This window comes from Dendroctonus ponderosae, unplaced genomic scaffold (genome assembly GCF_020466585.1).
Source record: "Dendroctonus ponderosae isolate FM_Combo_2020 unplaced genomic scaffold, Dpon_F_20191213v2 Dpon_F_20191213_7, whole genome shotgun sequence".
NCBI lineage: Eukaryota > Metazoa > Arthropoda > Insecta > Coleoptera > Curculionidae > Dendroctonus > Dendroctonus ponderosae.
This window is the reverse complement of record NW_026018916.1, coordinates 12,592,890-12,606,939: the sequence shown is the minus strand read 5'-3', so window position 1 is coordinate 12,606,939 and position 14,050 is coordinate 12,592,890. Positions and strand designations below refer to the sequence as shown.

The window sequence follows — 14,050 nt, the reverse complement described above, 5'->3', positions numbered from 1 at the left end:
CGAATAACACCTTCTAACAGTAGTATGAGCTAATTTAGACAATGCTGGATTATTCACAACGTCCATCCAGTGTTGAAACATAATCGCACCATGAGAAAACATGTGGAACCTCACATCCGGATTCCCATTACGATTTTCGCACGACGAAAATGCACGCTTTTTATAATAAAGTCAGTGGTATCTTTTCCTCTAGTTATCTATATTTTTTAGCACAACATAGTATGAACAACAAACTATGAAACAATCACAAGATCACTAGCAAAATCGAGTCCAACACGTGTTCTGCAAGCATTGCAATGCAATGCAGCAAAATTCTTGTTATATGGCAACTGCTGATCATACATAAAGACGTGCTACTGATTACAGTGATGATTAACGACAGCCACATGGCGAGTTTCATTTTTCTTCCCGCCAACAACGCGCCTCTTGCATTTGTTTACCGAACTAATTTTGTGGTCAAGGCTATCCCATTGAGTTGTCATGGGGGTGATGTTCACTCATATTGCCATGCGCGTACTCATGTTTTTGGGATCGCAGCCCCGCCATCTGTGACTGGTTTGTTCAAGATAAATTGATTGAAGAGACAATTTTTACAGTTTCCACTTAAGGACATAAAAGAGACAATTTTATAGTTTCCACTTAAGGGCATAGATGATATGACATGACAGCGCATTTATAAAACGTGGGGATTTGCAATTTTTAGGTTACAACATAGATAAACCCGAGTCTAGATTATCCGTAAATCCCTAGCGTCTATCATAGATGTCGTTAGGAAATGAGCACTAATATTGCGTGCGACGATATGCGATCTTCAAAGCGGTAAGCTTCATCATTACTACAATTCTATACATGTGGATTGTTGGAGGAAACCCACATGGTGCTGCTTTTGTACATTTCTCGAAATCAAGTTAGAACGAAATAAAAGCAGAATATTTTCAGGTGTCTATTTGCTCAGAATCCCAAGTTGAGAATGGTTTGGATCAGACGGATTGGGTGTAACAAGTATTTTATAACTTTACATTTATTATGATTATACTTATCGTAGATTTTAGACTTTTCAACCCGATATCCTGGTACACAATTATATGTCGGTATATATTATTGTGATATTCATCCAACTACCTAAATATATATCTGCATTGATAACTGCACTTAATTAATTCATTTGTTGTTACATTGAAATATTTGTTTATTTTCTTAATCCTTGATTCATAACATGCTCATTTTGCTTTTTGATCAAAGGTTTGTGGTTTGTATAATAACACTTTGCACAAATTAATGGTACTTGGCGTTTCGCCTATTTATTTACTGCAATAAAAAATTTAAAATGCTTATGAAGTTTCTATTATCAACATATCCAAACACCAATCACTAATGTCTAAATATGTATCTGCTATTGTCGGCAACCCATTACTTTCATTGGAATTAAGATATGTTTAATATTCAATTTGATATATTTGTTTATAAATCAGAAACAAGTTTTGTCTCTGTACAAATATATCAAACTGAATATTAAACATATCTTAATTTCAATGAAAGTGATGGGTTGCCGACAATAGCAAGGATGCAAACCCTGAACAGTAGTAGCAGAGACGCAAACCACGCAAGAAGGACGTGGCGCAGTTGTGCCTGGGTCCATCATAGATGGCGGTAGGATAGACATTGTTTCCACATTGTGCAAGAGAGTTGGTAATCTATACTCGTCTTTATCTATAGGCATAACAGGCATCTACCTTACCCACTGCGCTTGGCAAGAAGTACGTCGCCTCTACAATCGGAACACGAGGAATATAGATTATTAATATATTGTATCATGGAATAAACCAGTGTTAGTAATGAGCTTTGTGTACTTTAATACGTATAGGTATTTCAAAAAGTCGATTTTACACAGAAATTGTCCCTATAAGTGAAACATCTAGTAAGTTTAGTCAAAAGATCATAAAAAAACTGTACCACTTTCCATATGAACTTTTTTTCCTAACTTGTCAAATAAAGCGTGGGGGCATAGTCAAACCGCTTAATTCAAAGAAACCTGTAACTCCAAAACGGCTTCACCGATTTCAAAGTTTTTACTATCAATTTAAAGAGCAATAGAAACTGCAATATGTGATATAACAGCAATCTTACTCATTTTCGAAAAATCCGCTGTCATTTCAAATGCTATACAAAATTTCAAATGCTACCATCAAATTATTTTACACGCATTCGAAAGCAAAGGAAAAAATGAAACAAACCGCAAAAACCGCATCTCAAAATAATTTCTGGAACCGACTGAATACTTGAAAATAATAAGGGTTGCCTAATTCAACTAATTAAAGAAAGAATTGTCCCTATAAGTGAAACATCTAGTAAGTTTGAAAATAGTGGGAACAATAAAACAACATTTTTTCTTCCAAAGCTTACTTTAATTACTTAAATTAGGCAACTTTTATTATTTTCAAGTATTAAATCAATTCCAGAAATTATTTTAAGATGCGGTTATTGCGGTTTACTTCATTTTTTATTTAAAATTTTTGTGAAAAATTAAAACAAAGTAATTTTTTCGAACATCCAATTTTTGGAAAATGAGTAAGATTGTTGTTATATCACATATTGTAGAGTTTTCATTGCTCTTTCAATTGATAGTAAATACTTGGAAATCCGTCAAGCCGTGTCGGAGTTACAGATTTCTTTGTATTAAGCAGTTTGACTCTCGCCCCACGCTTTATTTGAGAAGTTAGGAAAAAAGTTCATAAAGAAAGTAGTACGGCTTTTTATGATCTTTTGACTAAACTTACTAGATGTTTCACCTACAGAGACAATTTCTTTATAAAATGAACTTTTTAAAATACCGTTTGCAATTAGGCCATCTATTGGTGATCTGAAAAATTTCTAAATAATTTTTAGCAAATTCTTTTCTTCAAGTTTTTCATAAAAAAAAATTTCCGATCACTCTACGACACATACTTTCCAATATACAGCCGCTTACCATCCTTATTGCGACACCCTGTATATACCTATAAAATAGTCACCAATAAATCTATCTTTTTCTAAATCTTTTTGAAATTAATCACATTTGTTTTTGCTAAAAAGATTTAAAATGTTGTTTCTTTCTCATTGCTATAAGCATTAAATCTACCTAATTTACAAATTAGATATCTTCGGCTTGTAAGAAGCTTGAATTTTTATATCCTGAACGGCTGCCACAAGGTGGCGGGAGTGTCAGTCAGAAGTGCGTTCGGAGACCCAAATATTCGAAACGAATTCCGATTTGCGCACGCGTAGTGTGAAATGGTTTTTTTGAGTTCAAGTATTTTTTATATTTTTGGTTTTTCTTCAATGTCTTCATCCGCCATACGGTTAGTTCTCATTGCTGTTTTTGCAGTTTCCTAATGCTTCGTACGCTGCTTCGTGAGTATTTTATTTGTAGCATCATCAAGGCTTATTAAATTCATTTCTGTATCCAGAAACACCGGTCCCTTGCTAGTTAAGAGTTTGCAGACAACAACGACCAATCAACAGAAATGTTCCGCGTGTTATAAGAAATAAGAGAATGACCAAAAGAGAACCAAGCCAAATTTTGGTTTGATGACCAGGAAATGAATTTTGTATTAAAATGAGAAATATGGCAAAATGTTGATTCTAGGTTGTAAAACAAAGTCCTGAAAAAAGGTCCATAAAATATAACCACTTAGGAAAAGGTTTGGGTTAGTAACTCAAAAATAATGCTTTGCGAAAAGATGATAGTGTCCTTTATTAATATTCTGCATATGTGCAATTTTGAAATATTTATACCTTTTGTGCAATGTTTGCAAAACTCCAAATGAATTAGACTGGCCAGACTACGAGTTAGATAGAAATACTTCAAACTTAAAACATTTTCACGTTAACCTTTAATTATTTTCTGATAATCATTGACATACCATGCCTACCAGAGATATTAATCAGAAATTCTGCCGATCAGGGATTGGCTGGGGCGACCGGCAAGGTAATCGTTAAATAAAGAAAAGTCTTCGTTTCTCCGGTAGTTGGTACCCAGAGGTCGTTCTTATAAGGCAGGCTTATCAGTTCACATTCGCTATTTGAAAGACTAAAACCTACCAAATAGAAAATGAAACTTTTTGTGTTGGCTGTGATTGCCGCTTTGGCAGCTGGAGCAAGTAAGTAGAATTTCGATTCAGTAACATTTTCTACTTTCATTATTAAAGCGAAAGCATACGTTTAAGTTTCGCTTTAGATCTTGTATCGTGCAAAACCTGTTTAAGCATATTTCTGGTTAAGGCTAATAAAGTACGGTAGATTTAATTATATCTTTTAAAGATTAAAATGCTCACAAAAAGGAATAAACACGTTTGTACATTCTTTAAACCGATTCGGACAACGCGGAAAATTGGTGTTAACTGTTTTGCTTTATGTAAGCTATTTAATTAATCAATTTTATTTTTATTTTAAATTATTAAAGTATATGAAGGATTTTGAGAAATGTTTTCACAAATAACCGTTTGCTCTTCGATTTATTTTTGATATTATGTACACTTCATGTAGCTAGTAAATTTCCATTGAAATTAAAATTTACTACATCCATGTTTATGGAACAATTTTTTACAATTTAAATATTTCTTTCTTTTCACTGTAATTTAGACTGGTTTATCTTTGTGCTTCTCGGATCAAGTTTCAGATGGAGAAAAATAAAATGTAAATTCAATGATTAATGGGCAGTGATTTGATCAAACTATTTGTAATAATAAAGTTAAGAAAATGGGTTTAAAACGGACTAAAATAGTGCTTATTGCAAATAAACATTAATATTATTTAGGGATGAAACCTTCGATAAAACATAAAAAATAACTAGAGTTGTAGTGGTCTGGAGAAAATTTATTTTTGACCTGACACTCGTTTCGGTAGGAAAATAGTCAGGCGAAAAATAAAGATTTGACATACCAGTAAAAATGGGTTATTCGATTTTAGCAAGCATAAAGATACTAATACTTACATAAATTGCATAACCGCTGCGTTCGCACTGAAATTTTTCAGTGCGAGTCTCGCCATAAATTACACTTTTTTTTATTTACAGTAACTTCGGATATTTGAAATTTCGATATGCACATGTTTTTGTGCTCATATTAGTAAATTATCTCTATATGTTACATCTCACAGCTGCTGCCGATAATTAAACATAATACCAAATTATTTCTGCAATAGTTGCGTAACGAAACTCTCTAACCTTTTATTTAACTTCAATCACATGTATTAGCATACACTCTTTCAGCTCAATATTGAAATCATTGGAAAGTATTTCACGAATTGCATATGTATGAGACCCCGACTATTATAAAACAATCCCAATTATTAAATAACATTATTATGTTTCAATGAATATGTTAATTAGCAATTAAATTCAGCGACGTTTTTACGTTAAAGGACAATGATTTAGACTATTATCTTTATTCTAATTTCCAAATTATTGATGTGATTCCCACTCGTTCACATGGCATTAATAATTTTAAGAATTGTATAGATAACTGGAGAATGTTTATTATATAAGTTACTATTAACTGTGGAAATCTGAGTACTTCTATCTTGCAGGTTATACGCTTTTATTGATGGTTCGACCGAAGAGATTTTACGGTTTAATGTTGTTTCCTTTTTGCAATTTGCTAATAACAAGATTTTGACCGAACTGGCATCACAAATTCAGGTTCTGTTGAACATTTATTCAAAAACCAAAGGCATTGGCATGCCTAATGTGTGTATTATTAGTTACTAAACCTTTAACCTTCGGTTAATAGTTATAATTATTAGAATATAATAGAAAAGGACATGTTGTGAACAGTTATAAATTGGCCCTTGCTTTCAAAATATATCATTTTCATTCTTCAGTCAAGCGGAAAGTGATTGAAAAATTATATTTTGTTTATTTCACAGGAAACCGTTTTAGTTCCTTTATAGTAAAGGTATTTTTATATATAATTACATCAACAAAACAATATCACAATCGTAATGTTGCTTTGGACTGCCGAAATATGTACAGCAGTAAAAAATTTAGCCATCTTAAATCACGGATTAATTTGATAATCTTTTTCCCGTACGTAGCACATTTTTGTGTAAATCTGACAATATGCAACCATAAAAGACAATTGATGGTTCTATCCTTATTAGCCCGGATATTTGTTTGCTTTAACACCTACTTTATACTTAATCTTAACTTTTTCTTCATTTCAATGAGGCACAATGCCTGTTCTTCATCGTAACGAGCTTTATGGAGGTATAATGTCGCCATCGTTTTCTTGGCCTTCCTTTGCTTCGCCTTTTCGAAGTTGGTTTTTCTTTGGCAATTTTCACTATTCGTTCCTCTCTCATTCTTGTCTGATATCCGCGATTCTTTCCTTGTCCGACAGAGCTTTTCCAGCTATTCTTCGAACTGTCTTTATCTCTGTTGTTTCCATAATTTGCCTTGTTTGTTATGTTCTTTTGATGACCTTGTTCTTGTTTCTGCCACATATGGACCTAATAGCAGTTTTGTAAATACGGGCTTTTACTTATGTTTTAATGTGCCTGTTAGGAATAGAGGTGTGATAAATGGTTCTGTTTCTGTAACGGGTTACAACATTTCAGTTTTACAGTGGTAATAGGTTTGAAAATGCTGTTCCAAAAGGAGCATGCTACTTTTTAAATGTTTCATTAAAAATGCAAAATTTTGATGATAGTAGAAATATTGATGGTATTTAATGATTTCCTTTATTAAAAACATAATTCTTAGCATTGGTAAACTTAAAAGAAAATATTATAAAATTAAAAACAAAACATAGGTCCGAGGTCACTAATTGAAGAACAAAAAAACTGATAATAATAAAACTACAGTGATTAAATAAAATATACGGTTTATGTGCGAAAATGTTTAAAAATCTCATTTTGATTTAAACATGAATTAACATTTAAGAATACATTTTTTTGCAGATGCTTTTTACTAATTCTAGTTCTTCGTGCGTTTATGATAGCAGCCGCTTTAGAAAATAATCTCTCGCATTTCGTTTCAAAATAACATTAAATAATCCACAATAACAACAAACGGAGATGTGTGTTTGGCAAACCTGGACGAAGTATTACTCGAGTTAATTTTGGTACCACCAAAAAATAATTTAAAAAAATATGTCGACCTTACAACGTTTATTACTATTCAAATAACTTTTATTTCATCTCTGACTGAATTTATATTTGAAAATGGACTGCTTGCTTAAATGCAGGTGCATATTCTGCTTGAAACGTTTGTTATTTTACATTTCCACTGTGATAGAATTTGTGTCTTAGACTCTTAGTTTGCTCATAGCTCATATGCAAGTGCATACTCTGCTTAGTTTTATGAGACGGTTCCAAAAACAACGGTTTAAATCGACTTGCTGTAACTACGGTTTCAGGTTAGACGTTTGAAACACTGTTAGTTTAGCGGTTACGTTAAATACCGACAATCCCTAGTTAGGAATAATCTTAACTTCAAATATGTAATTACCCTACTGCATACATTGTTTCCAGAAATATGTGGTGGTTCTATTAGAAATCTTAAGGAGTAGCATTTTTGCATCTAAAATTGCTATTTACTTGAAAATACGTCGCCATAGTATTACTATTTATTTAGTAACAAGAACCGGTTTTGGAAATTATTGTGTTTTACTTAATAGTCATATTGCGCCATTACAAGCGAAAGACATGGCGTGATTCAATTAAACAGAAATTGTCACCACACCCATGTTAATGTCCGCTCGATTTCCAGCTACAAATTGTCTTTAACATTCATAAGAAGTGAACAAGTCTGAAGGTTATATTGAATGTTAAGCGGTTAGAAGAAATTAACATTTTTGTTTAAGGCCACTGCTTTCATTTCCCTTTGGTATTATAGCCATATGTCTTGAAGAACCGTGGATTTTAATGTTGCGCATGTAGTCATACCTGCATCTGGTATTACTAGACATTAACCGTGATAATTAAATATAGTCAGTGGCGTGCCGTCAGCACATTTACGGTCAGAAATAAATTATTTGTTTGTTTGGAATTAAGGACTGTTTCTTTTTATGCACAGACAATGTTTTACTTCTCTCGCAAAACATGTCGAATTTCTACTTTCCGTGCAATGTATTTTTGTCCACAAGCATTTAAAACTACATTAACACTTTCACCAGGTTTTGCAATATCAAGAAAAGGTTCAATAATTAATGAACTGTAAAATATCTAAATCATGTAATGTTATATGTAATTAAAATTACAGCTAACTGCAAATATCGGAAATTAACAAAGATTATTTTTCATTCGCCCACGTTTAATAGCAAATAGTGTGACTACATATCTGCCTGTTTCTCAATCAAATTCATATGAATTTCAACTCATTCAACTCATGTTAAATTAAATACGTCAATAGTTATGCGAACACGATAGTGCTTGGTATTCTTTAAGAAGGTAAAGAAAATGTTGAAGTGTATTATCCCAATAAGTGGGGTTCTAAATAAATTTAGTTTATACAGTAGTTATTTTTATACGATGTAATTTATCACTGTCTTGTCTTCATTTGTGCTTCCCAGAAATAATGTCCCGTCTCATTAAAAAATCACATATTTTCGTCAGAAATATATCAGTTGAGCCCGATAGTAACGTCAGTAAAATGTTATTTGGAAAATTTAAAATATTTTTTAAACTGTCCCTTATATGCCAAATTAATTTGGAACAATCTGTGTATAGCGGCTGCATCAGTATTTTAGATCTGAGCTCACTTTCTCTTTCATTACAATATAGGTCGAAACCAGTTCTAGGACCATTAACACTCAATTATGCAATTTGCAATGGAATGTTACGTATCACAAAATATTTTGCATTGTGTGGATAATTAAAGTCTAATTAATCAAATCGATTGTTTATGGCACATAGCTATGTGAGGAGTTTAAACAGGAGAATTAGTAAAACAAGCTAAACAATGCATCATTGGAGTCACTCAGGGATGTTAATGCTTAGTCGCAGAAACACATAAAGTAATGAAAATGTCGCTTCGAAAGGTCGGAATTTGAATTCGCTGTAACGAATTAAAATATCACGCACGCCAATGACCTTAAATATAAAGATGCTTATTTAACAATTCGATGAGCAGAACAAGTCGCCAGTTTCACGTTTCGAAATAGCCTTTCACTTTTACAATATTGCATAAAGATACCGGCATCTACGACGATTCTCGATTAAGCCGACTACTTTGCAGTTCTCGTACATTACTTTTTGCAACTACGTAAAAAGATAACCAATTAAAATTTTAAATTGGGTTTGTTTAATGTTCCACAGATTTCTAATAATAATTCATTCTTTCAGAGGGTATGTAATGCACCACGCTTTGTTGGCGATAAAATAATTTATTTTAATACATAAAACCAGATTCTTCCCTGTTAAAGGAAGAATCTTAACGAAGTAAAAAAAATATATATTTAATCCAGGATATAATATTAAAAGTCGATATTAAGATCGGATATATTGTTCCCTAAGGTGTGTTTTGTTACATAGTTTGACTCAAAATTTTCAGATTAAGACAAAAATATCAAAGATACGTCAATAGTTTTGCTGAAAATATATGTAGAATCTGCTTGATATTACTAATTCAGAAAGCCCGAGCGTAGGAACCGAAGGTATTTACAGTCACATATAAATGACCCAGAAAGAAGCTTGATTCTAATCACACCTAATACGTGTTATAATATACATAATTTAATAGTACGTTCAAAAAATATTTATTCGACAAATGGGTACCGTTATAACTAAACATGCATCTAAAATATCAATTGCGTTGAAGACAACCAAATGAAACTTTAATTATAAAATTTAATAAGTAAAACCAAACTTCTTTGACATCAAATTCCGCATTGTGTTTAAAGTAACAACGATTATTTTTTCAAAGAATACCTTTTGAATGGTGTTTTTTTATCGAATCTTTTAGTTATGTTTAACATCGTCTAGATAAAACAATACACAAAAGCAAGGAAAATATGCATATAAACATATTTCCCAAACATATTTTTTTCGGTTTATTAAATTTGTGAATTTTTACTGAAAGTTGTGTATTATTGTATATGTTGAGGAAATCTATAGTCGTCAAGCACCGTAATTCTTTTTATACATGATGATTCAAAAATGGGGTCATTCCTCTTGAGGTGTTGTCTGGGGGTGTTTTAGAAGTATGGAAAAAAATACTAAAAACAATTAATTTTTACTGAAAACTGAGAAATTTTGAAAAAGTAAGTCAGAAAGACGGCAATAATGTTTTTGCCTAAATAACAATTCGTAAATACCAGTCGCTTCGTAATTATTAAAAATTCTGTTAATCATGGAAAAACACCGCAAGTGACAGTATTATAGAAATGGATAAAAGAAGAACATAACTTTTTTAATATCGGAAATTTTCGTCATTTGAAGCGAACGTCGCAATTTTTTTTCAAATGCTTAAGTATTCCAATCAATATGCGACCAATGAGACCATTTGAAAATAAGGCTTAATAATAAAGTTGGTGCTTAGGGTATGCAAAATGTTTTTTTTTTTCGGACAATGCAGCTCTCGAATGGTTCGCACAAATCTAATTCTCGATAGGATATGCAGTATTTAACAGTTGTTAGAAAATAAGTCCGGGAACACTATGCCTTTCAATAGGCTATGCATTCAATAAAGAAATACGATAGTTTCAACTTATTGTTCACAAAAATGAATGTTTTAAATGTTCGAGTCGGTATTCGAAAGAATACAATGAGTCAGTTCAAGTCCAAGGGTGAATATCTGCAGAAATTTAGTATCGAACTTTTTTTCGAGTACCCAAATTGAAGCGAATCACATTGAAGCTATTATTTTTACTATTTTACCTATATTTTATAATCAGGTTTCTGGCAATCTTTTTACACTATTTAATGCTGATCATTATTGCAATTATGTATTCATTTATTTTTGAGAAATGACCGGTTCTCTGTATTGCATAAAGCTGGTATTATTTTCTAATAATTTTCTTGGTAAAATCGGTCATTTGTGACGAAACTGATACGCAGCCACTGTTACGATTTCACAGCCAAACTTCTTAGGAACGTTATTATTCTAAACTGCTTTATCATATTAGTTTAAAATGGAAAGTGACATTATATGTAAGTGTAACATGCTTGAAATGTTTTGCCGATTTTGTATTTTACAGCTGTCGACCTACTCGTGAGAATTGTTAATTTGTGTTACGTAAAAAGTTTCGTCTTATACAGGCAATCAATTACCGGACCGCAAATATAGGGCTTTAACGTATAATATCAATATATAACACTACCGTTTCTGTAAGTGCCTAAGATCTAAATAGACCATTTCTTCTTCAGATGCTCAAGGATACAAATGTCCACCTAAAGATGGCCAGTATGAGGATTCAAGGCAGTGCGACAAATACTACGAGTGCGTAGATGGTGAAGCAGTAGCAAAACTTTGTCCTGATGGACTTGTTTTCGATCCATTGATCAGGAAACGGAATAAGTGCGATCAACCCTTTAATGTCGACTGTGGGGACAGAACTGAATTGCGTAAGAAAATATTTTTACGAGACTCGAGAATGGTACAATTTATACTTTATTTGCAAACCAAAAGTTTGCGTAACATATCTGAAAACCATTTGCAATAACAGTAGATTGCGGTACGTTTGCGATTCACAATTTTAATTCAACATTGCCTATTTTACAAATAGAGACTCCACAACCTAAAGGACCATGCCCAAGGAGAAACGGCTTCTTTGCCCATGAAGATCCCACTGTTTGCAACAAATTCTACAACTGCATCGAGGGAGATTTTACTGAAACCACTTGCACTAATGGTCTTCATTTCGATGAATATTCTGGAACTTGTGTTTGGCCTGATTCTGCTGGAAGGCAGGGATGCAAAGAAACGTCAAGTACGTAGATGACCAATTGCTAATTGTAAGGGTACTAAGCTCGAAAATTTAATTATATGTATTTCCAGATATTTTGAAAGACGGTTTCCAATGTCCAAAAGACTCTCAGAAGGACGCCAATGGCGTCTTAGTAGTCCATCCTAAGTTTGCTCATCCCACTGACTGTCAAAGATTCTACGTATGTTTGAACGGCATCGAGCCTCGTGATTTGGGTTGTCAAGTAGGCGAAGTTTACAATGAAGAGTCGCAAAGGTGTGACGCCCCTGAAAACGTAGCTGGATGGTAAGTTTTGAATGTCTTGTTTGCAATAAATTTCTGAAAATTAAAGCAATTTATGTCAAGAGTAAATTCAAATGAGTACAACTTACTGGTCGGTAGATTGCAAATCGTTTTTTTTTTTCTCTTTTAGTGAGGATTGGTACAAAGACGACCCAGCAGCTTCATCTAAACCATCAAAGAAAGCCTGAACTCTTAGTGATATTAGCAACTATATATTTTTATATTTTATATAATAATTAATGTCTATTCGATTCTCTTAATTTATTTTACTTCATATTGATTGGTTTTACAACCTAGTTATCTGCAATCTATTCCATTTTCTAGATGTTCTCTCCTGATTTGCACATTTGCCTTACTTTTTGTTTCCATCTTTGATCCTGAGCATTTTATAAACTTTTTCAAAAGTATATTAAGTTAACTGTATGTTGCAATAGTGTTCCGTAGGTTCTGAAAAAGTGTATAAAGAACTGATTTGTGTGGTGTGAATGAATAAAAACTTCGTTAATAAACAATAGAAATTGAATCTTTCATTGTGTCAAGTTTTAATTACGATCTTAAAAAAAAATTGAATTGAAGATTATCGGCTGAAATATGACCATCTCATGACATGTACCTACGTTGCATGAGACTGTACGCAGTTATTTTCATCCTGGTGGAAAGAGTGAAAGAAGAAAACAAACTTAAGATGTTTCCTACAAGAAAACAATTAAATTGAGTGTATTTTAAATACACCCCAAATATAAAAATCTTGAAGTATTCACACATTTTTGGCGTCCCCCTGTATACAGGAGAAAGTACCTGCATGCTTAATCATAATGTTCAAGTTGAGTTCAGAATAAATAGAATGTATAATAACAATATTCAAGATTTTGCCAATTTCACAAGTATTTGCTAATTGAATTTATAATATTAGACATGGCCCACATACTTTCATTTCTGTGCAAATTGGGCAAGCTTTATTTTTCAAAATAATCGACGTGATTGTTTAGTGACTCGACTAATTAAATTTATTAAGTCGCTTTCTGCTAATCCACCTTTTTAAAAAACACATAATTATGTGTTACTATTTCTCACTTTTGCAACGATGCCAGTGTTTCCAGTTTCTTAAACTACGTTTCACTAAACGCCGTTTACAATTTGCACTTACGCTTTAAGCTCTGACCTAAACCGTATTCAAATTATAATTTATTTCATCTAAAAATTTTGAAAAGTTGTTAGATTTTGTAAGGTGGCTATAGAATTCAATAAATAAGAGTCAAAATTTGATGATACATACTTGACATAAACAATCGCCTTGATAAAAACAATGATTTAAACTTAAGCGTTTTGAAGATCTCGAGTTGCCAAAATTATGTTTTCATGTAATTCTCCAAATTGTTTAATTAAATGTAAAATCACTGTTCATCAAGTTACCTTAGAAAGTTTGAAGAAAGGTCACTATAGTTCCATTCATCATAATTGCAAAGAAAAGGCCAATTTTGTCAACCATGTTATGTTTTCTAACGAATCAACATTTCATTTTAAAGGACAAGTAAACCGACATGACTGTAGATATTGATCAAAATCCATAATCAACGGCAACAAAAAAAATCAACTTTTAGTGTGGAATTATTTATATATACAGGGTTGCTCATTAGTGCGTCAAAGTGCGATATCTCAGTAAATATGAAGTTTACAAGAAAATTCGTCCAACGAAAGTTTTTCACGTTTAAAAGGTCCACATTCTAAAATTACTTTCCAATATACAGGGTGCATCATAAACGTGTGGTAGTTACCAACTCTGGTTTTTTAAATGAAACCCCCCCTTTTTTTTGTTATTTTCAGATTGGCCGTTCAATTTTAATTTATGTTTGTTTCAACCGTTT

The 14,050-nt window shown here is 32.4% G+C and overlaps 1 protein-coding gene across 1 annotated transcript; it reads left to right on the top strand.

The window, feature by feature from the left end:
- Positions 1 to 3,978: 3,978 nt before the first annotated feature.
- Positions 3,979 to 12,715, top strand: LOC109535600 (protein obstructor-E). The gene is made up of 5 exons (XM_019901517.2): positions 3,979 to 4,139; positions 11,344 to 11,541; positions 11,703 to 11,906; positions 11,975 to 12,188; positions 12,316 to 12,715. Exons 1-5 carry the CDS (start codon positions 4,091 to 4,093, stop codon positions 12,371 to 12,373), a joined length of 723 nt encoding a protein of 240 aa, XP_019757076.1. The 5' UTR covers positions 3,979 to 4,090; the 3' UTR covers positions 12,374 to 12,715.
- The last annotated feature ends 1,335 nt before the right edge of the window (positions 12,716 to 14,050 follow it).